At 32.7% G+C, this 21,890-nt stretch overlaps 1 protein-coding gene across 1 annotated transcript in view; it reads right to left on the bottom strand.

Annotated features, from left to right (window-relative positions):
• Positions 1 to 21,890, bottom strand: part of LOC128237982 (receptor-type tyrosine-protein phosphatase eta-like) — a 49,850-nt gene that overhangs the window by 9,037 nt on the left and 18,923 nt on the right. Inside the window, exons 5-27 of the mRNA XM_052953558.1 lie at positions 17,482 to 17,802; positions 16,916 to 17,197; positions 16,337 to 16,666; positions 15,803 to 15,904; positions 14,936 to 15,193; positions 14,122 to 14,436; positions 12,901 to 13,103; positions 11,507 to 11,678; positions 10,966 to 11,274; positions 10,494 to 10,796; positions 9,801 to 9,977; positions 9,490 to 9,633; positions 9,182 to 9,327; positions 8,894 to 8,968; positions 8,507 to 8,573; positions 7,673 to 7,852; positions 7,036 to 7,176; positions 6,732 to 6,858; positions 6,110 to 6,177; positions 5,944 to 5,961; positions 1,948 to 2,056; positions 1,595 to 1,696; positions 1,184 to 1,271 (exon numbers count right to left, since the gene is read on the bottom strand). Of these exons, the coding sequence (XP_052809518.1) occupies positions 1,184 to 1,271; positions 1,595 to 1,696; positions 1,948 to 2,056; positions 5,944 to 5,961; positions 6,110 to 6,177; positions 6,732 to 6,858; positions 7,036 to 7,176; positions 7,673 to 7,852; positions 8,507 to 8,573; positions 8,894 to 8,968; positions 9,182 to 9,327; positions 9,490 to 9,633; positions 9,801 to 9,977; positions 10,494 to 10,796; positions 10,966 to 11,274; positions 11,507 to 11,678; positions 12,901 to 13,103; positions 14,122 to 14,436; positions 14,936 to 15,193; positions 15,803 to 15,904; positions 16,337 to 16,666; positions 16,916 to 17,197; positions 17,482 to 17,802 (4,037 nt within the window). The remainder of the gene's footprint in view (positions 1 to 1,183; positions 1,272 to 1,594; positions 1,697 to 1,947; positions 2,057 to 5,943; positions 5,962 to 6,109; positions 6,178 to 6,731; positions 6,859 to 7,035; positions 7,177 to 7,672; positions 7,853 to 8,506; positions 8,574 to 8,893; positions 8,969 to 9,181; positions 9,328 to 9,489; positions 9,634 to 9,800; positions 9,978 to 10,493; positions 10,797 to 10,965; positions 11,275 to 11,506; positions 11,679 to 12,900; positions 13,104 to 14,121; positions 14,437 to 14,935; positions 15,194 to 15,802; positions 15,905 to 16,336; positions 16,667 to 16,915; positions 17,198 to 17,481; positions 17,803 to 21,890) is intronic.

The following is a 21,890-nucleotide window of genomic DNA, read 5'->3' as shown; positions in this document are numbered from 1 at the left end:
TAGCATTTAGATATGACCTAGTAACCTAATCGTTTACCCCTCGTTACCCAGTTAAAAACATTCATCAACGCAAATCTTATGAAGATTGGATCAGAAATTAAAAGAAAACAACTGCCTTTGGAGTGTTCACAAGGGTTTTCTGAGATTAAACCTATTATTAAGTATACTGGCACTATTTCTTTCTACTATTCGACCTAGATTTGACCCACTTTAAAAAACAGTGAAATTTTATAAGGGATAAAACGCTGTCCAAGTTTGAACATTGTCTGACAAATTATTACTATGATATGTTTTCAGACAAAATATGTTCCTAATATTTCTCTTTGATTTGATCTAGTGACCTAGTTATGACCCATTGTGACCCTCCTTGAAATACTGTGAGTTTCCATTGAGACATATCTGACAAATCATTACCATGAACTTGTTTCAGACAAAAACGCCTAGTTTTTTTACCACATGTGACTCAGTTTTAATTTGTTCAAGAGTTCATCAAGGGAAAGCATTTAGATTAAGGTTGATGAATAGTTGACCAATTATAATGTCCCTAGTGTGATTCAAAACTTTATTCTACAATTTGACTTTGTGCCTAGGTTTTGACCCAATGTCAAAGGAAACATTCTGCACAAGTTTGAAGATAATCTAACCAATCCCTCTTATGATATGTTTCCGATAATATGTTTCAAATCACAAAATACAAGATTTGACCTAGTGACCGAATTATTTTTTTTCACATGTGACCCGCTTTAAATTGGACCAATTACAATGTCTCTAGTGTGTTCCAAATATTCTTTTTAAGATTAAACCTAGTAACCTATCTGACCCAATGTCCACGATTTTTTCAAGCGGTCGATAGTTCATCAAGGGTAACAATCTGACCAAGTTTGCACATTACGTGACCAAATCCTACCAAGATATGGTTCCGGACAGAAAACTATGAGGACTGATGGAATGGCAGACAAACAACACCAAAACAATATAGTATCATTCTCAAAACTCTTTGCTCGGGAAAGGATAATAAATATATAATAATAAAACTATTTGGAAAAGTACTACTATTTTTTATGGTTTTATTCAAGGCGAACGTCCGAGAAAATGTAATTATCGTAATTTAGAGACTCCTATGAATATCATGATTGCAATATCAGTGTGCAACATGATAAATGTACGACGGTGCAAATTCAACCTTGTAAGCATCTGCGAAGATAAGATCATTGTCATTGTGCATTTTCTCTACAAAGGCTGGAAACTCAGTCAGTTTTACTGGACCTTGTCTGAAACGAGAGGTTCATTGACTTTTTCTAAATTATTAGTCCCAGCACAGTCATGCATTTTGGCCTAAAGTCGATATTTTGTTGGACATATAATACTTCTGTTGTTCATTTAATAAACGGTGAATAAGTGAAATATTTTACAAATCAAAGGTACCGACTCTATTCCAAAACATCCAGTGATGCGATTCAAATTAATTTTAAATGATGAACGGGTTCGATCAAAGTGAATATCCGATCACGAAATTTATCTAGTATACTATTAGTTCCAATAAAAATTCTAACACGAATGTGCACATTAAAAAGGAAATAACAAAGCAAATTACAAGTAAACAGCTCCAGGTTGTGCCTTTGTTTGTATTGCCCCCATTTCAACGAATCGGTCACTGGAAGTATGTGTTATGCTTTCTGTGCCCGTTAAGAAACAGCTGTAAAGGGGAAATTGCTTGTGATGTAAAATGAATATCATATCAATAAACACACCCATATTAATTCTAAGAGTTTGTCGTATGTAAATCAAAAGCCTGACATTCATTAACAGTGTAACGTTTCTTCAAGCTGAATGGTTAGGACTGGTGTTGTAGTGTTGCAACTTGTCTAAATAGTTTATACGGGAAATGATTGTTGCCTGCTTTTAAAATGTTTAGTATACATACATAACAAATTTAGGATTACTTACGTTGCCTGTCTCTTTCTCATAAAGAAGATCATTAATACAACTAGGACCAGCACAACAACCACTGACACCGCTCCTCCAACAATTGCCCCAGCCATATTAGTCGCTGCAACTAGAGATTGCACAGTCGTTGTTATCTTTATTTCAGTCCTCTATTTAATACTGTATTGAAACAAGGCTACTTCCCTAATCAATGGACGGAAGGCTATATTATACCATTATTTAAGAAGGGTGGCCAAAACCACCCAGAAAATTACAGGGGAATTACCTTACTAAGTACTTTAGGGAAACTTTTTACAAGAATAATAAGTAATCGTTTAAATACATGGGCCGAAAATTATTCCATTTATACTGAAGCGCAAGCAGGATTTAGGAAAAATATGGGAACAGTTGACAATATCTATGTCCTTAATGGTGTCATTGAACATATTCTTAACCAAAATAAGAAACTGCTACGTAGATTTTACAAAGGCCTTTGACCTTTTGGTGAGAGGTAACATCTTCTACAAACTTATTAGATACGGAATACGTGAAAATATGATGAAAACAGTATACTCGCCTTATAGTAATAATAAATCAAGCATAAAGTTAAAAAATGAAGTAAGTGAGGCATTTGTCTCCTCACTTGGTACAAGACAAGGGGACTGTTTATCCCCTTTTATATTTTCCATGTACATTAATGATTTAGAGAAAGAATTTATACTCAAAGGTTTTCAGGGGATCAATTTAAACACATTAAAACTCTTGTTACTGCTTTACGCAGACGATATAGTGGTATTTGCAAGCTCAGAAGTAGAACTGCAAAACGGACTAAATATTCTCAGAAATTACTGTCAAACCTGGAAACTGGTTGTAAATGTCAATAAAACTAAGGTCATGGTATTCCGAAAAGGCGGAAGATTACGAAATAATATCAAATTCTTTTACGGAGATTGTGAAATCGAGATTGTTAACAAATTCACGTATTTAGGAATCACATTCTCTACCGGCGGTTCATTTAATAAAACATTTTTAATAAAACATTTGAAGCACTTGGAGGCTAAGCCCTTTAAGCTATTTTTAAAAGAACTATTTATCTAAATTTACTTACATCAAATTAAGCCACATCGTTTCATTGTTCTATAAACTTATATTACCTATACTCAACTATGGGTCAGAAGTATGGGGATTCCTAAGAGCAGATTCACTAGAAAAAATTCATCTTCATTTCTTTAAAAACTTACTTGGAGTAAAATTATCAACACAAAACAACTTTATTTACGGAGAATTGGGAAGAACCCCTCTCTATGTTTATCGAATGACGTCTATCATCAGATACTGGTTAAGATTGACAATGTCGAATGACAGAAAATACGTAAAACTTTTATACAATTCAATGATATCAGATATACAAGACAATATCGGTCAATTCAATTGGGCATATAAAGTCAAATTTATGTTAGAATCAATGGGGTTTAACGACGTTTGGCTAAACAAAGGGGTCGGAAACATTAATTACTTTTTAGATATCTGCAAACAAAGAGCGAGAGATATATTTATGCAAAAATGGAATGAAGAGTTGAGAGACTCTTCGAGAGCTTCCTCCTATGAATTATTCTCAAACTTCCAATTATACCTAGACAATATCCAGAACAAACCTCACAGGAACGCTCTATCAAGGCTTAGGTTATCTTCCTATAGACTCGAAATAGAAATGAGACGATGGCATAAACCACACATAACCCCAAGAAATGAAAGAAAAAGTCATTTTTGTAACTCTCTGCAGGACGAATTTCATTTTCTCTTAGAATGTCCTTTATATCATGAATTACGGAAATCATACATACGTCGATATTACTGGCGTCGCCCAAATATTATGAAATTCACTGAACTTCAATATATCGGCTGTTAAATACCAACCATGAAAATGTGTTGATTTTGAGACAATCACTTTGCCATTAGCTATTCATTGGAGCAGAAACGTTTCAATAAATACTTCATGCCTATTAGAAAAAAGTCAGTAACGTATCTATTATAATTTTTCAAACCATTGAATTGCTTGTACAAAAACGGTTCCATATATTTTTGACATACTAAGAACTAATTAAATCAAATTGAATTATATTTGGTATGCTAGAAAGAAATTAAATACTGAATTTATAGTGTATTCTTACTGCCTTTAGATAACTGAATGACTTGCTGTATTTTGTGGTAACGTATGTACTGATATGCTGTCGTCACGTTTTTACAACCTTTTACAATGAGAATTATATAATGTATCAAAGATTTCTGATTTTGATAAGAATGGAAATGTTTATTTATTTTGAAAACTGAGTTTAAACGTGTTTTATATGCATTTTTTAACTGTTGCTTAATGTCAGAAGATTAAAAATCACAACTGGTGTCAGTAACGTAGGTATCGTTTTGGTGCAATTAGAAAAATAATATTTAATTACCAGCAAACTGATATAAACAACATTAGTTCTCCCGTAACTGGCCTATGATCCCCTACATGTGTGACTTGTGTTATCAACACTGTAGACCTGTAGTAACCTTAGGGACACCAGAACACCTGTTTGGGCCCTATAAATGAATTTGGGTATATATATTTAAAAGTTTTAAAATACGACAAAATCCATACTATAATTAACACTTTTCTCCAAATGTAACATGTAAAGATATATCAGATATGATATGGATATCTTAAAAATTCCTCGAATAAGGCAATGCTTCTATAAATCATTATTCAACCAAATTAACATTTTCACTTGTAAAGTTATTGTTGAAAACAATATATATGTATTCAGTTGAAAATTGTATTGGATTACATCATATCACATTCAATTTTTAATCGTTTTGAAAAGTTATATGTGTCTGATATAGAAATTGATGAAAATTGTAAGAAAAGTATTATCATTGTGCATATCGGAAATGTTTTATTCTCTATATTTTATCGTTTGAAATATGTATTACTCATGGGCTTTAAGCTTATAGTGAATAAACTATCTATACAACTACTTGTGTTTTTCTTTCGGCAACAACTTTACTTTTCAATTAACATTATTTTACAGAGATAGGTGATATATCAAAATTACATGATAAATATTATACCTCCTCCAAGCAATACTTTCCAAAGACTTTTCCTATCAAGCTTGATTAATTATAATTATTTTACGAATTACACATCGATGTAAAAAGCTGTTCTTCCCTTGTTTATTTTGCTACTTACAATATTACTATTTCAATGTATAACATTACCCTATAAGTTACACTTTTGAAGCAACTAACCATTTTTCAGTGGTAAATCAACTAATGGATCTGTGCGCGTGTGGACTGGCCGTACAGCCGGGAAAAATTGTTGATGTTATGACTGTTTTCGATGCTCCAATACAATTTTCCTATTTGTATTTGATTGCATGAATATGCTAACGAACGGCTTTTGTAAATACTTGCTCCAATATGATTTCATTTTAACATAAATACTTTTATTTCCAGGTCACAAGCTCATTGCTATTCTTATTTGATATGTTATGTATGTCTGTTAATCATGACGTAAAATAGCTCATTGAGCTAATGTTTCTTGTTAACATACCCGACATTAAATAAAGATTCTTGTATCTTGTATCTTGTAACAACAAAGCTAAGCATTGTATGTTGTGTTTCCATGTCCTATACAATTCATAGCTATATATGATCAGATAAATCAAATCCGAATACTTTCAAACAACGACAAAAATATCCATAGTTTTGTGCTATTCTGCGTGTTTCCATGCAGTAACAAAGCTTTGCCGTCATTTACTCTACTGTTCAATGATACAGATTTCCCTTAATGTATATATGCAGAAAAATAGGCATTCACGTGCATAGCCATTGTTATGACATTCAGTATTAGCACATCGATATTTCAGAAGAATATTATATTTCATTAAGCTGTGTTATACAGAAGGCAACCGATAGCTATGAAGGATAAAACGATTAAATTACAAGAATGTAACAAAGACCAATTACCAAGACCTGTACCTCTAACAAGTGTTTTTACTGTGAGAAAGAAAAATAATATACAAACATTATTCAGTTGTAAACAAGATACAATAACTAGACTTTAACAATAATAATAAATACATATTTTGTAAATACTTCAATGCTAATTGGGACCGAAGGAATATCTCGTTAATATTCAAATTACCTGTTTCTATCGGTTGTGAGTATACGGATTCACTGCAGCCGTAGTCTGTGCAAACAAAGGATTTTACTCTGAAAGAAATCGCATTTGTGAATATGGACGCTTATCGCACATGCGACAAGTTTATGTATAGAAACATACCTGCATTGGGTTAATCATTCATGTTTGGAACATTTTATATTAACATAACTGGATTCTGATGAACAATAAACTGAATAGGCTTTGTAAAACCCCTTTCGCGGATAACTCCTGTTGTCGCATTCTACACTACGGAGTTTCGCCTGGATAGTTAAGCAATTCAATCGCATTGAAATTGATAGTTTATTTATCGATAATGATGCAACACCCGGTTCAAAACGGTATCCGCAAAAGTTCCTCACATTCCGTATTAAACTTGAATATTAATTTGCAAATACAAATTCCGTAATTAAAACCCAAAGCATCCATATAAAATAAACTTCTTAGTATTAATGAATGCAACGGAATCGTACCCGAGGATGCAAAGTACGAGTATTTATTTTCTTTTAACCTACATAAACGATCTAATTTATTTAAACTCGCATTCGACCAGGCGGTTAATTAAACGTATTTAATTGTTTTAATGACATTGAAAAAAAATATCTACTTGAAAGAGCGTCCATCAGGTAAAGGCCCGTTGCAATAATCCTTTGAAACAGAAATACCGTAGCATTCTTCATGTCCAATGACAAATATGTTCGAACCATCTGTTGCAAAACGCTTACGCCGATTCCCTGAATTTAAAAAAAAAATGAATGAGGATTCAGATTCATGATATTATTGATTTTACGAATTGATGGATAGTTAAACTTTTTGACATGTTCATTACATGGGGTCAACAGAGTACTTGTCAATATGTTTGTGTGTTGTAATTAAAAATTGAAAACTGTGTTCACAATGCATTCAGTTACCGTTTGTGCATGGCGGCCTCCAATTTGGCTTTGTGGCAATATATGGAGGAATATTATTTAAGCCGTCTACTTGAAACCAGGTCTTGTACATGTCATCGATCTTCTTTTGAAAGTCGTCTCTTTTACCAGCAAATGCGGAATCTAAAATGCAAAACAATGAAATTTGAATGAGTCAAATTCATGTTATAAACGATATGCCATCTATGCTATTAGATATCTAATAAAGCATGGACATTGCCTGGTAAGTGTATATGATTGGTTAACTTTAAGAAGACATTATCGCCAAACAACTAACAGTCTAATTTAACTGATTTGTAAGACCATTGTTGTAGTTGCTCTGAACTAAAACCCTGTAAGTTGCAATAAGAAGGTGGTAAAACATACCTATTTAGCGAAGTATTTCAGGCAAGTCCGTGTTATTACTTTTAAACAGATCTATTACAAATAAAGGTGTTGTTCTTTAAAAAGTCAGTTCTTGAATTGTCTGCCTTTTTTAAGGTTTCGCCAAGTGTTTTATAACATAAACAAACAACAGCACAATGAGACAAAAGCATTGTATCAGAAACAGAACATGTATGAAAAGGCTGTTTGACTACAAAAACATATCGATGAAAACTTGATTTGATATGCCATTAACCTTCAGCTGCCTCATCTGCTTCTGCAACTACAATGCCCCACATAGTTGGTTGTCCGTTACTGCTATTGCATAGAAACTGAGCAAGTGGAAGAGCTATTGCTATCTGGCTCTCATCATTGTCAACAGACACCGACGCCTTTAACATCAGTGGTGTCTTGCTTTCGTCAACTTTTATCGGAGCTGTAAAAGAGTAGCTTGTATGTTTTCCATGCGTACTATAAAGAACTTCTGAAATAATGATATATGATATATCAAATCGATTATTTCTTTAAATGAGGCTAGTTAATATCTGACCGTTGACAGTTGACATATTTATTTTGATATTGCTCATCAAAAGGCTGCTCTTACACTGAATATACAAGCATTAACAAACAATTAATATGTCATTTAAACCAGTGAGTTAAACCTTTCTTAATAATTTACAAGAATATCAGTTGTTACATTTCCATGTAAATTAAATTAGTGTTTCAGTCTTTGGATATCTGGTTTCATTGTTTGATGAACTAAATCCACTTAAGGAAAACATGATTCACATATTACAATAACTCTTTAGGGAATAAACCTGTACACTATTATTCAATTAACTTGTTCTTGGCCTATCGACCTAATGACCTTTTTTCAATGGACTAGAAAATAAACATTTGTTACATTTATAAGCATTGCATGTCTAATACAAAAATGACGTGGAACACTTTTCCAATGGACAAGTAAAAAACAACACTTTTTACATTGATGAGTTTGCATTGCAAATAAAACAATAATGTGGAACACTTATATTATACAAAAAACTCGTACGAAACGATCTAATGCATACTTATGAATACGAGTGTTTACCTCCAGGGTTCACAGTAATCTCTTTATGAACAGCTGCACCAGGCCCTACACTCGTACGAGCTTGTATCTGTGATGGTATATACTACTTTGTTTAAGTTTGTTAAAATATTTCGGGCAGTGAAAATAATAAACCAACAAAGAAAGCACATACACTGAGCTACACGTACAAATTCCTTGGCAAAAAGCGTATTAAATAATGAAGGTCCTATCAATCTCAAAGTGCGTGAAAGTGATAAAAAAGGTTAATCTTTCTTTCAGAAACTTAAAACCTATTTATTAATCATCGCTTGTGAAACAAGGCTTGTAACGACTAATTACATTCTTTCGCATGATATAGCGCGAGAACGTAGCTTTGTATTATCAGGAAATATGCTTAAACAAACTAACCGACACATTGTAGCTACCAATTACATTGTGGTATACCGTCTTGCTTGTTGTGTTTGGACCAATATGTACCCCAATCTAAGGAACAAAGGTGGTCATATAATATGAAATGATGTGTGCTTTGTACCACTACTTAATGTGTTTTCTAATGCGAATCCCGATCAATATTTCATCAAAACAGTCTTCACTGCCATGACTTTGAAGGTTTTCCGCGGTTTTAACTAATACATTGGAAAAGTGTAAGAGAAACAATAGTTTATATACGTTTATTATATGTAAAAGCTACTTTGCCTTTTCATTTTGATAGTGAATTACAAATCCTCTTAGGACGCCGTTTAAGTCCCGATCAATAGGCTTTTTCAAGTCAATATGAAAGTTCCGTTCCTCCAACACGTTCTCTTCTGGTGTTACATCGAATTGCGCTACACGTCCAGGAACTACGATGTTTATCAATAATTATTACATCTACGTGCTTAATGCTGCTATGCAAAGCCTTAACTTTGTATTGTATAGGTATTTAAACAATAACATATTAATGTATTATCTGTGTGAATGTATATTTTTACAAATTCACACTGTCATCAATATTAAATGCTCACCGGCATCGGCAGTTCGAAATGTTTTCTTTTGTGAGCTTTCTATTAATTCGTCATGACCTTCCTCAAACGTAACTGCGTCAACAACGATCTCGTATTCCCAGTAAGCGTCAAGACCAGGCACGTTGCATTCGGTCGCCAGGGTGTCTGTAAAATATAAATATATTTTGGAAAAAGCATTTGTTGTTCTCAGATATATATATATATATATGTTAGAATACTACATACTTAAAAGTTAATACGTGTTTTTTACATATAACTAAATGTGTTTACTAACGTTTGTTTATATAATGAATACATTGATTGCAACTTACCTATCCAATAACCAACACTAGTTGTGCACGACTGAATTCTGATGGAACCATCAACTGAATCATTTATATGTACTATATACTTAGTTGGACCATTAAAATGGTCTGCCTTTTCCCATTCAATAAGGAGAGATGACGAGGTTTTATTTTTTGTGGAAACTTTGACTGGTTTCTCTGGATCTTCAAAATATAAATGTTAACTACATTTAAATAACAAAACATTGACATCGATATAAGAATGATGCTTTATTGGTTGAAATTACAAATTTGTAATGATAAAAGACATACCCATTCAATATCATTCAATAAAACAATTACAACTATAGGGACTATCAAATTAACGATAAGTGTGGCATTTTTTAGAAAATTTCTTCAAAAAAGAAGTATATTGAAACAATAATGGTTCCAATTAGATAACAAATATGAAAAAAGCAACAATATTATAATATAAATGCATTTTGGGGTTGAAAGTGTCGAGCATTTTTTTCTTTTCAACGTCTTGCATCAAAAATATGATTGGATGCGATTTTGTTTTAAATTCCTTACATTTATTAATGTCCAAATACAAAAGTTTCTACGCTCCCAACACATATTAACATTTACTACAATGCGATTATACATGAAAGGTCGTTTTTAAATTACAAGCCAGGACCCTTCAAACCCCATTTCTGTAGTAAGGTTATTCCATAAACTTACAGTCAATTTTCGTCCGGAACAAAACATTCGATAATTCGCCATCACCAGCGCTATTCAAAGCATACACTTCAACCTTGTAGTTTCTGTATGGAAGCAATGAATATATGGACGTTGACTCGTTGGCTACATCAATTGTGTATGCTTTAGTATACGAACTTTCTTCTTGTCCTTCTGATAACAATTTTGTTATCGTAACTGAATATCCTGTAAGTATTCCGTTTGCAAAACAAGGCTTTGTCCAAGACACGCAAACGCTTTTTGAAGAAACATCTTGGTAATTAAGTTGTTGCACTGATCCAGGGTCTATGAAATAAATTTATAATTAAAGGTGTATTCATAATAAGTTAAATTACAAAATCTACTTTTTTCCTGACTTCTAATACCAGGTGGACCCGCATTTGTATTTCAATTTCATTTCCAGGATAACCTAAGCATATTCAACTAATATAGCAAATGTTAAATCTTTACATACTTGTCTCCTTTGTCCTTACTGAAATTAAATCAGACGGTTTTCCTGTGGCAATTGCATTAGTTGCTTCTACTGTAAGATTGTATTGCCAATATGCATGCAGCCCGTTCTGAGTGAACTTTGTTACCGGATCAAATTCGACACCATAACTATTGACATACAGATCACCAATACCTCTGCAAACTTGTTCATAGTAAGTAGCCTTAACAGTGTAATTTATCACTTTGCCATTGCGTTCCTCGGGAGGGTTCCATTGAAGAGTGAACGAGTCGTGGGTCGTGCTTGCATTGAGGTCCACTGGCTTACCGGGAACTGTAAGCAAGTTAAAAAGAAAAAAGTTGTATTAACTAAATAAAATATACATTTAAAAAATACGACAATTTATAGATTCATAGGCCATATAATGTAATAAATGAAAGACCAACATAATTATATGTCTGTAATTTATACAAAATATCTTTTTATCTTACTATAAACTATACATAATTGGTAGTGTTTTATATTCAATTATTGCAGGACAATTATGATCGTAGTATAGCTGTACCGTCTTCACGTGTCTCAAACATAATTGTCGAAACACTTCCTGGTTTAGTCGTGTAAACAACAACATTCGCTGAGTATTCTCGGAATGGGTGAAGCTGTTGGATGTTCCAAGACAAAGACGCGTCTGTCTTAGAGAACATTTCAGAATGCGATTTGTTACACGTGTCTGGAACCTGAAAAGTATATTTGAGAACTATACTTTTTATTTTATTTTTAATAGTCATGTATTCGAGTTCAGTCATATTAGCTCTGATGCTAATAGATTGAAACCACCAGACATATAATCGGTTAATGTTTAGTTGTACCAATTGAACCACGAGAAACACAAAAGAAATGATTTGATCAGACCTGTTATTTCAGGTATACGGTATTTGTTGTGATGATTTTCTGTGAAAACAAACATTTCGGTATCACGAAATAACAAAAGTTTGGATAACACGTCAAAATGTGTTATTGTATGTCACTATTTCTAAATATAGGGTCAAATCACTAAAACACTGCGAGTTTTAGTCATGTTATGATAGCGTACATAATCTAGCCTCGTATTTTTCGCTAGTTTTTCGATCAAATCGTATTTCTTTTTTCATCAGACGTTTACATGGTCTTTATATTATTTATTTCCCTAAGCTAAATAGTTGTATCATTTTGCAATTGTATCTTTTGGTTAAAATTTGCGTTGTACTTTTAGGGGCCATCAAATATGTATTGGGTGTGTGTCCCTAATACATAAACAAACACAAGGTTACAACAACCTTATTAATATCAATTATTTCTGTTTATCACGTTAACTTTGCATAACTTTGGTATAGTAAACTATATTTTTTGCTAAAAGCAGTTTTTCTATAACGTACTTGAATAAACCGACAGGCTAGTTAGTTTGTATTATTTTATCATCCTTGTTCTGTTGTTATTTGCGCAATATGTGCAAACACTATGAAAGGGGATTCACAAAATTCCAATACAAAGTTGCAATCAAAGGTTAATGTCAGAACTGCCATTTCAACCAGCCACATATTTACAGTGTTACTCCATAGCAATTGTTCAGCATTTAAAATATAATCATGATTTACCAAATTTGAGTTGATTGTTTCAAGTTTAGTTAAGTTTGTTTTAATTTAAGCGAGTTAGAAACATTTTGGTTTAAAAGCTATACATAAAGTTGAAGACATCATGACAGTTATTCTTATCTAATGCCTATTTGATATCAACAGGATAGACAATACCAATTCAATTTTGAAATATATATTGATTTTCAAGTAAGTGTTTAATTGAAAGGACTTCATATTTTATCAAAAGCATACCAATAGTTCAATTAACTAACTGAATATAATAAGTATACTTTTTTCGCGTTCTATGTAATATGTCAACATATTATTAACATGCACAACATCGTACCGAATTTGAAGCATTTGGTGAAGATTCGTCACAGTCCTTACACTTGTACGTCATCAATTGTTCACATGTCGATGTTTCATTGTTAAGGACCCAAATATCATATCTTCGAAGAATACCATTTCTTTTATTGGGCTCTTGCAACTCAATTGTGCTTGTTCTTGATGTCAAATCTGTGTTTTCTATGGACTCTGGGATTCCCGGAGCTGAAATTAATTAAGTCTATTAATACTTTCAACTTCTCCTTCTTTTTACATAAGTAAGAGAGTAAAATTTATTATGATTTACGAACATTAAAAGGATTATTAAAACGATCCAAACATTGAATTATTATCCACTATGAAATAGGGCATGTATCGGTGGTAACAATTTTTTAATAAGTTAATAGATATTTATATCGTAAGCGAAGTCATCTGCCATTTTCTTCCTCTAAATGTGAAATTTCTACTAAAAAAATAGTGTTCTTGTAAACTTGAGGAAGCTGTTATCAGATTACAATATTCGTTTTTTTTTAACCACAGATTGAACTTATGTTAATTAATAAACTTATAACGTTTAACCTGTAAGTTTATAAGGAAGGAAAATGATTATGCATTTTCATTAGTGAGTATGATGTCAATTCCTTTAATTGTGCCACGGAAAATATATCACAATTGCCAAATTTTGACAGATTTCGAAAACAATGAATTACGCATTTAGTTTGTAAATATATTTATCCCAAGATTTATTGAGACTGAGGTTGCCATCTACTTTAAAGTGACACTCTTATTCAAAATCAATACATACACATGTATAACAAGCATAAATTTTGAGTGACAAATCTTAACCTACTTATTAAATAATGCATTTTTGGAAAATGATAATTACTGATAACAAGATTATTACAGTGTATTTAATAGCTGAAAACTGAAAACAATATTAAATGATTGGTGAATGCTAAAAGATTTATAGTGATCTACTAAAGTCTTATAATGTAGATAAACCGAGTTTTCTGCACAATTCTTTTAAATTGACCTTGGTATCCTTCATAAGCACCATTGTTATCGACATTTATTCATTCTTTCTGGTATATTTAAACCATTGTTTTAATTGTGGTAAATCTTATTTGGGAGTAAAGGTGCATCTTTAAGCTTTTTATTGTTACAGAATAAAGATAAAATGAAATAGAAAAAAAGCGATAGTTATACCGAATACCAGACACATACTCAAACTGTACGCTCGTACCTTCTTCCAGTGTGCTGCTAGAAATCTCTTTGAAAACACTTGTTGCTTGAAGAGTAGCGTTATCATAATTTATTATATATGCCGTTATCGTAACATTGCAAAACGTCCCTGGATCAAGATTTACAGCAGTCGATGATAATTGCGTGCCTTTTTCAATCTGATGTTTATCGATACCGGTGCCAATATTTGGGCTTTCACAATTCCACTGTGTTTCGTATCCATTCGTATATGCTGGCGGTTTACTCCAGACAACAGTGAGAGTTGAATTAGTTACCACACTAGTGTTTACTTTATCCACATTTACTGGATTAGGCTCTGAAATATTGTCACAAGAAATAAGATAGTGTCAGTCATAGTCACTTTAGACCCGATGTCATTTAACTGAACAGGTACCACATATTAATCATATAAAAGAACCAAAGCAAACCTTTAAATCTTTTCTGACGCATTAGTGTATACAGATCATAGATAATAACGAATACAACTAAATAATGCATAAACAGTCGTACACATTAAACATCTGCATGCACATGCTTATGCATATGTGTTTTTAACATAATTGAAGTGGCATACTTCTTTTAGCGTTAAAATATATTGTAACGAATAATGTATTGTTCAAATATCTTAGAGCAAGCATCGTGCTTTTCCCCAAATATATTATTCCTTCTTATTTTTCCTTTTTGCTGTAATATTTCGTTCTTCCATCCGATGACAAAACAATTAATTATATTTGGAAAGTGATTTGCTTTTTTTCTTGGTCTATATGAAGGGACAAATATGTATATTTTACAAACATTTTTCACTTTTAACTTACTCGTATATGTCCTGATTTCCTTAAAGCGTACACTTTCAATATCATTCAAAACTGAATAAACTTTCAAGGAATAACTTTGACCAGCTTGTAAGTTGGAAACAGTAATGGATCCAGGCGTGTCAGTATATATCTCATAGCAACTCGATGAATTCAATTTTATGCAGAACTTGTCAATTGTAAGTTCAGTGTTTCCAGTCACATCCAGTTCAATCGAAGTTTCGTTTACAGATTTCAACAACACACTTGGACCTACAGGAGCTGAAAGTTTAATGACATTAAAAAAAAAAAAAAGACGTGAAACAAATATTGTATATATATTTGTTGTTCTTATTTGTTTAAATGGATTGTCAAAATACCAACTTCCTGATAAGAATCACTCTCAAATGAGTATCCTAGGTAGAAATCAGTACTGATGACCCTTTTTGAGACGCCAAGTTAATGTGCGTCTAGTTGGGCTTGAGCTCATCATCTCGTTGGTAAAAGGCGAAACCCTAATCCACTACACCACTCTCATTATCAAGTTGGTGCAAAAACAACAATTACAGAAACGAGAATATAATGTCAAATGAAGTCATTTTAGGAACTTTAACCGTATACGTATTATTGTAGTCATTACCATGGATACAATTTAAGTATAAATTTCAAAAGCATGTAAACGTTTACCTGTTTGCATGTAATATATAAAAGACGTCACGCTTTTCACCTCGTTTGTTATACCGGTTTTAGCAGTAATGCTGTAATTTGTGGCTAATGTTAAATTTTTAACAGTTAAATTCTTCGTTACACTTTCGTTAGCATATGAATACGTGTTGTTAAGGACTTCAGTAATGCATGTGGTCTCTTTTGAAACACGACAGACATCAATACTCAAATTGAAGAATCTCTTATTTGGCACTGTAATGTGAACTTCGAAACTGTTCTCTTTTATATATTCTTTCGGGAAGTCAAGCAAGGAAGGCATTGAAGGCGCTAAAATTAAGAAATTTATTGGTATTAATATTATCATTATTATATTAACAACGATTGTATATCATCATAGGAACGGTGTTTGCGTCTCATTAAAAAACTGCAACAAAACCGTTCGATGATATGCTTTCAAGAGGAAATCTTGCAGGATAAGCGCTATCAAATAAACGTAGATTAGCATCGACTAGAAAGTATAAAACATGCCATATAATAGCAATAAGAGTTTAGAGTGTAAATAAGTATTTTATGTAACATAAAAAAGGTAAAACGTGAAATTAAACACGACTGAATATTTTGTTTATCAATAAAACTTTAAAAAGTTACGATGCCCAAAGATATAACTTATCAGTTTGGAAAAAAGGTCTTCAAGAATTGGTGAATGGTTCAGGTTTGTACACTGATTTTAATTTATTGTGCTATTTTAAGATCGTTTACCTGTGTAGGAAGAGCAGTTTTGTGATTCCAGGCTTGGTAATCCTTTGAATCTTGAAAAAAGATGTAATGGGTAAAACGTCCCTGAAGTAAGTCTCTTTACTGTTACTACCGTCGAGAAATTGGCACTTCTATGGAATGTGCAGTTATTTCCAGTTTGCTCACAAGAAGCATTTGAAGGGCCACTGAGTGTAAACAAGGCTTCATCTGAACTGGTAATGATCAAAGAATAATGATCAAAACGCTCTTCTTCATTTTCTTTTATGTATAATGTTATCTCACTTTCGGTCACATTTTCTTTCACCAGAACGCCACTGTTTGGTCGCCGAGGTCCTGCGAATACAGGAGGTTATTTATGATATCAAACATGTATAATAGATCCATTTGTAATAATATTATATCATGTGTTATCTTATAACAAGTAGTATATTACTTTACACGACCGTTAAATTTGACTCTGAACGTGTTATTTTGAATTTTCGACTAATGCGCTTGTTGTGTAGTTTTCATTGTATTATGTGTTGTTGTTTTTTGAAACCTCAACATAAATCATTATCGACATATTGTGGAAAATTATTGTACTTGTATAAAAAGATTTGTTGAACAAATCGCTGGATTGCAGTAGAACATGCGTTTGGACCTGAACCATGTAAAACGTTGAAGAGGTTATATTTGTTGTTATCTGCTGTGATTTTACGTCAGAAGTACTAGTGTCTTCTGCTACCCATTCCCCAGTTTCACTGTTGATCACAACTACACTCCAATATGTGAATCTATTTTTGTCATTATTTTCGAAAGAAACGATGAAGCTGTCATGGGTGATACTGCCAAGAGGAATTTCAATATCAGTTGGCAGCTCAGGAACTGAAACATATCGAATACAAAATGTTCATCGTTGAAAAACGTGAGACTTCGTATACTAGTATATTGTAAAATTATGAATAGTTATAATAAGATACAAAATTTTATTTAGAATGGAAACATTCTTCAGTACATTGTACATATGAATACTGTGGAAATTATTTAATACTGTGATTAAAATATTTGTTTTACAAATATAATTTTGGTGTTTGATAGATACTAAATCATAACGGTCAGTCGTCATAAATTTATCATATTGCTGCAATTGAAAAGAAGAAGCAGGTTACCTGTGTAGTTCACAAAGTGTTGGAAATCTTTGCTTCTGGTATATTTCTCTTTGAACTTAATTTGACTAAATATTTTTATCTCATAAGAACTGCCTGACTCGAGTTCCAATATTTTAAGATGGGACTCATTTCGAAGTATCGAACAACTGGTAGTTCCTTGATTTTCGGTTGTTGATAAACATTTGGGAGAAAACCTAACATCCGTTGTTTTAATTTCAACATTATATGTTTTATTTGGATCGGCAGTTGTGTCATTGTTTTGAAATGAAAACGAACTGACACCAATAAAACGTAAAGTCCAGCTTGCCTTACTAACAGGTCCTGAAAAAAATATATGTGAATTATGGACTTGCATTTTCTTATGTTCCTGGTGTAAATAATTGTAAATGTTATCCTTGATATTTATACGAAAAGCTACAGAAACAAGCTCAGTAGCAAAAAGTTCGAACGTAAACCCGGTTTAATGGCACTCGGTAAACGCCAAAGACATAGAACATAAAATCACAAACAAAGAAACATTGAAGAACAGCACAAAACTCCACAAACATACATTCTATATATAAAAAACTAGGTATGTTTATTAAGGATTGTTAGGTACCGCCTTGGAACGGTCAGTAAAATGTAAATTTACTGGGGGTTTAAAACAGTTTATGTGCACAAACCTCACACCTATCCCAACAAGATAAAACGCAAAAGGTAAATCTTATCAAAGTATGCATTAACTTGAGGAAACTTAACAATAAAACAAATAATAATAAACTTACAGGTAAACCCCAAGTACTTCTATGATTACAGATCCCAACTCTATCTGCAGACGGAGGAATACAATTCAGAGCACCTAATGTAAAAAAAAACATTTCTAAGATACGATGCAGTCATTGCTTGAAACTATAAACTTCACACACAGTCTGCCTTATAAAATAAAAGGTTTAAAACTGTGTGATCATAGAGTTTCATAATAAAATGCATCATTGTACTAAAACTGGGAACAAATAAAGAAAACATTATAAAAAAATAAAAGCGACATGTATTAGCTAATCTTTCCTTCCAAATGATTTGCAAATGTAAACTATTTGAAGAAATGAAGTCACATGTCAAAACACTCCGAGTCAGCCAAAAACGTTTCGCCAAAAAAAAGGTTTAAAGATAACATGAATTAGCAAAATCTTCATAAAATCAAAGGATTGAAAGCTTAGTTATGTAAGGATGCGATATTCAACCCTATATTTTGTTTCAGGAATTCATCTTCAAAAACTAGAAGGCAAGTGGTCTTCAAAATATTGCCTTTATATCCACGGTTTAAATAAAATCCAAGTAATTCATTGAGTTCATCTGCCCAACTGCCTGCTGGAAACATTTTTATTTTACGAATTTTCTTTAAAACATCACCATAAAAATCGGGATGAGCAATTTTATTAACAATCAGTGTTGTTCTGGAAACATGCCACGTTTAAAAGGAAAATTATTATGTTAATCATAGAAATGCAATCCTTATTGCATATAATGCCATTTATATGTTATTTTCCATACATATAATGGCTTCAGAGTTTTGGAATTGCTGATTTAAAGTGTAGTATTTGTGGAGATTGTATCAACCATTTAATGAAAAGTCGGAAAATCTGAGTTACCAAGCATACATTTATTGTATAAATTTCTAAGGTTTTGCCTTCTTTAACCCGGGACCTGGCCTCCGATAAAACAGTTATAATAGGAACAATTCGAAAAAATACTTTTCAAACAAAAACGAAGGTATCTTTAAATTAAATCTCGTACGATACATTTATTTCAAAACTGTCTGAATCAATGATTTTACAATATTTTGGTGATAAATTCAGTTTAAATTTAATCTCGTATATGAGTCCATACATTTCTTTCTTAAGTCAAACCTAATCATTACCTGCCAAAACCAATCATTCCTTTTCATCTCCGAAAACCATTGTTTTTGTTCCTATTTGTTCTTGATATTACTCCTTTTTCAGTATATTATTATCCTACAATTGTATGGCAATGAATTCAAGTAACTATTGTGTTCATATATAGAGAACATAAATACAAAGTTAATATGAAGTCTTATCAAAACGCTTTAGGAACGAACATTACAGGAGAGTTTTTATAAACTGGATATGCATGTCAATTAATTGCAACAATAATAACAAGGATATATTAAACTATTGTTCAAGCAATAGCGTGTCATCAAATCAATTGCATTAAACTATTTATTAAACAAAAATGATCAAGTTCGTTAATTTCTTCATCTAATATACCGTATGCATTTAACCGGTGTAACATAATGGAAATATATTTTGATGACTATGTGGAGTTTGTAATTATGTGTGTGGTGTTTCTATGTTTGTGTATATAGTTCATTGTCGTTTGGACCCTTACTTTGATCATTTTAACAGGGTTTATTGTTGATTTTTCGATTAACTGATCTTGCATTACATTGTATAATTGAAAATACTTTACCGGAACTACAAATGGATGAACTACAATACTTGTTATTGTTTATTTTCTCAAAAATTGTGACGAGAATTCATTTAATAATGATCATATATTGCAACTAATCTATATGTCTTTATAGGACAGCCATGTTTAATTGGACGTATCATTCTTTCTTTTATTTAATGACTCGCGTAATTTTCCATATGACGTGGATTCGATGTCTTTGGTGGATTCATACAGAAAATACATCTATACTAGTATTTAAAACAAAAAACTAAAAAGCATTTGATCGAAAAATAAATACATAATATGCTTAATATATGGTACCATCGCCATGATAAGCTCGATAATCGCTTATTAACTATCGAAATAATTACTTTCGAAAAAATGCTGTGTAGTTCACCGTTAAAAACATTACTTTTATATACTTGTGGCATTTTTTGAAACGTTAAGGTAAAAAACAATGGATACGTCAATCAAGGAAATGTACTAGAATTCACTTTCAAGTAAAGTTATTTGGAAAACTGATGTCTTCATGCATTTAAAGGGAAACTCTGAAATGACTTGATTGTCGAAATGTTTTCAATCAATAGGTGAAAACAAATAATTTTCCAGGTGAAGAAAAAAAATATGTAAAAACCCCTAAACTAATAGGTTCTCGGTGGTAATTCAACAGTGATAATGATCTGATGGGTAAACCAAAACAAACCATTGTTCATAAACATGATTTATCTGATAAAACGAATATAACAGGTAAAAATTCAGGTAAAAACAAAAAAAACAAGAAACAACAAGAGGAAAGTCATCTCCCCTCCATTGATAGAAAATTCAGAGAAAAAGTTGAGACATTTTGACATTGCTAATGACTGTTCTAACTCAGATATAGACACTGACAGTGTAACTAGTGTGTCCAGCAACGTCAGCGTAAGGGCTACTTCAGACTTTGTTAAATCCGACAATATGTCAAAGAATCAGTCCGGTAACGATTCAACGCCCATAGCAACAAGTGTGCAAAACAATGAAAACGTCAATGTTGACATAACCATAGAGGACACTCAAGTTGATAACCATTCTCAATCTCAATCTCAAAGTGTACTTCCGCAGAATCTGTCACAGAATCTGTCACAGCAACAGTACTTCTTCCACCCTACACACGGGCCCATGTTTGTACAATCTCCAGCCCAACTACCGCATTCTCCTTTTTCCATGCAACCATCTTAGCAACCTGCCTCCATCCTAACGGACTTTGACATCCAACGAATTGCACAGTGTGTTAAAAACTCTTTACAAGCAGAAATTACCATGTTCATTGACGCCAAAGTTTCAGAGGCGGTGAATTCCCTAGTCCAACAAGTAAGCATCCTGAACGCAGAAATCACCAATCTTAAAGAACAGGTGTCCTCCTTGTCTTTAACCCAGGAAAATCTGCAACAATACAGCCGGCGTCACAACGTCCGGGTATGTAACGTTCCCGAGGTGAAGGATGAGATCACCGACGATCTCGTTCTTAAGGTTGCCAAGGACGCCGGGTCAGGCATTGGACCTGAGGACATCAACCGTTCCCATCGCACTGGTCCTCAGCGTAACTCCGTTCCCGGGAAACTGAAACACAGGGACATTCTAGTTCAATTCAGTACAAAGCTAAAGTCAACTTTCTTAAGGGTAGGAAGCAATTTAGGACAAACAAAATAAATATCTATCTAAATGAGGATTTAATCCCTGCTAGACGAAACCTGGCTTACCAGTGTAGGGCTCTCAAAAATGACAAAAACTCACCCATATGTGATACTTGGACCCATGATGGGAAAGTCTTCATCAAGACAAGATGGTCCTCTCATCATTGTGAGCAACTTCCAAGACCTTTTGAAGTATGGCTACAAGCCAGTTGAGTGACCTTAGTCCTAACATGACTTCAGCCTTGGAGCAAACCTGAAATTGATATTGCTTCACATATAATATCTGTCATA

This window comes from Mya arenaria, chromosome 6 (genome assembly GCF_026914265.1).
Source record: "Mya arenaria isolate MELC-2E11 chromosome 6, ASM2691426v1".
NCBI lineage: Eukaryota > Metazoa > Mollusca > Bivalvia > Myida > Myidae > Mya > Mya arenaria.
Note: the sequence above shows the minus strand (reverse complement) of the source record. Positions and strands in the feature narration are given on the sequence as shown.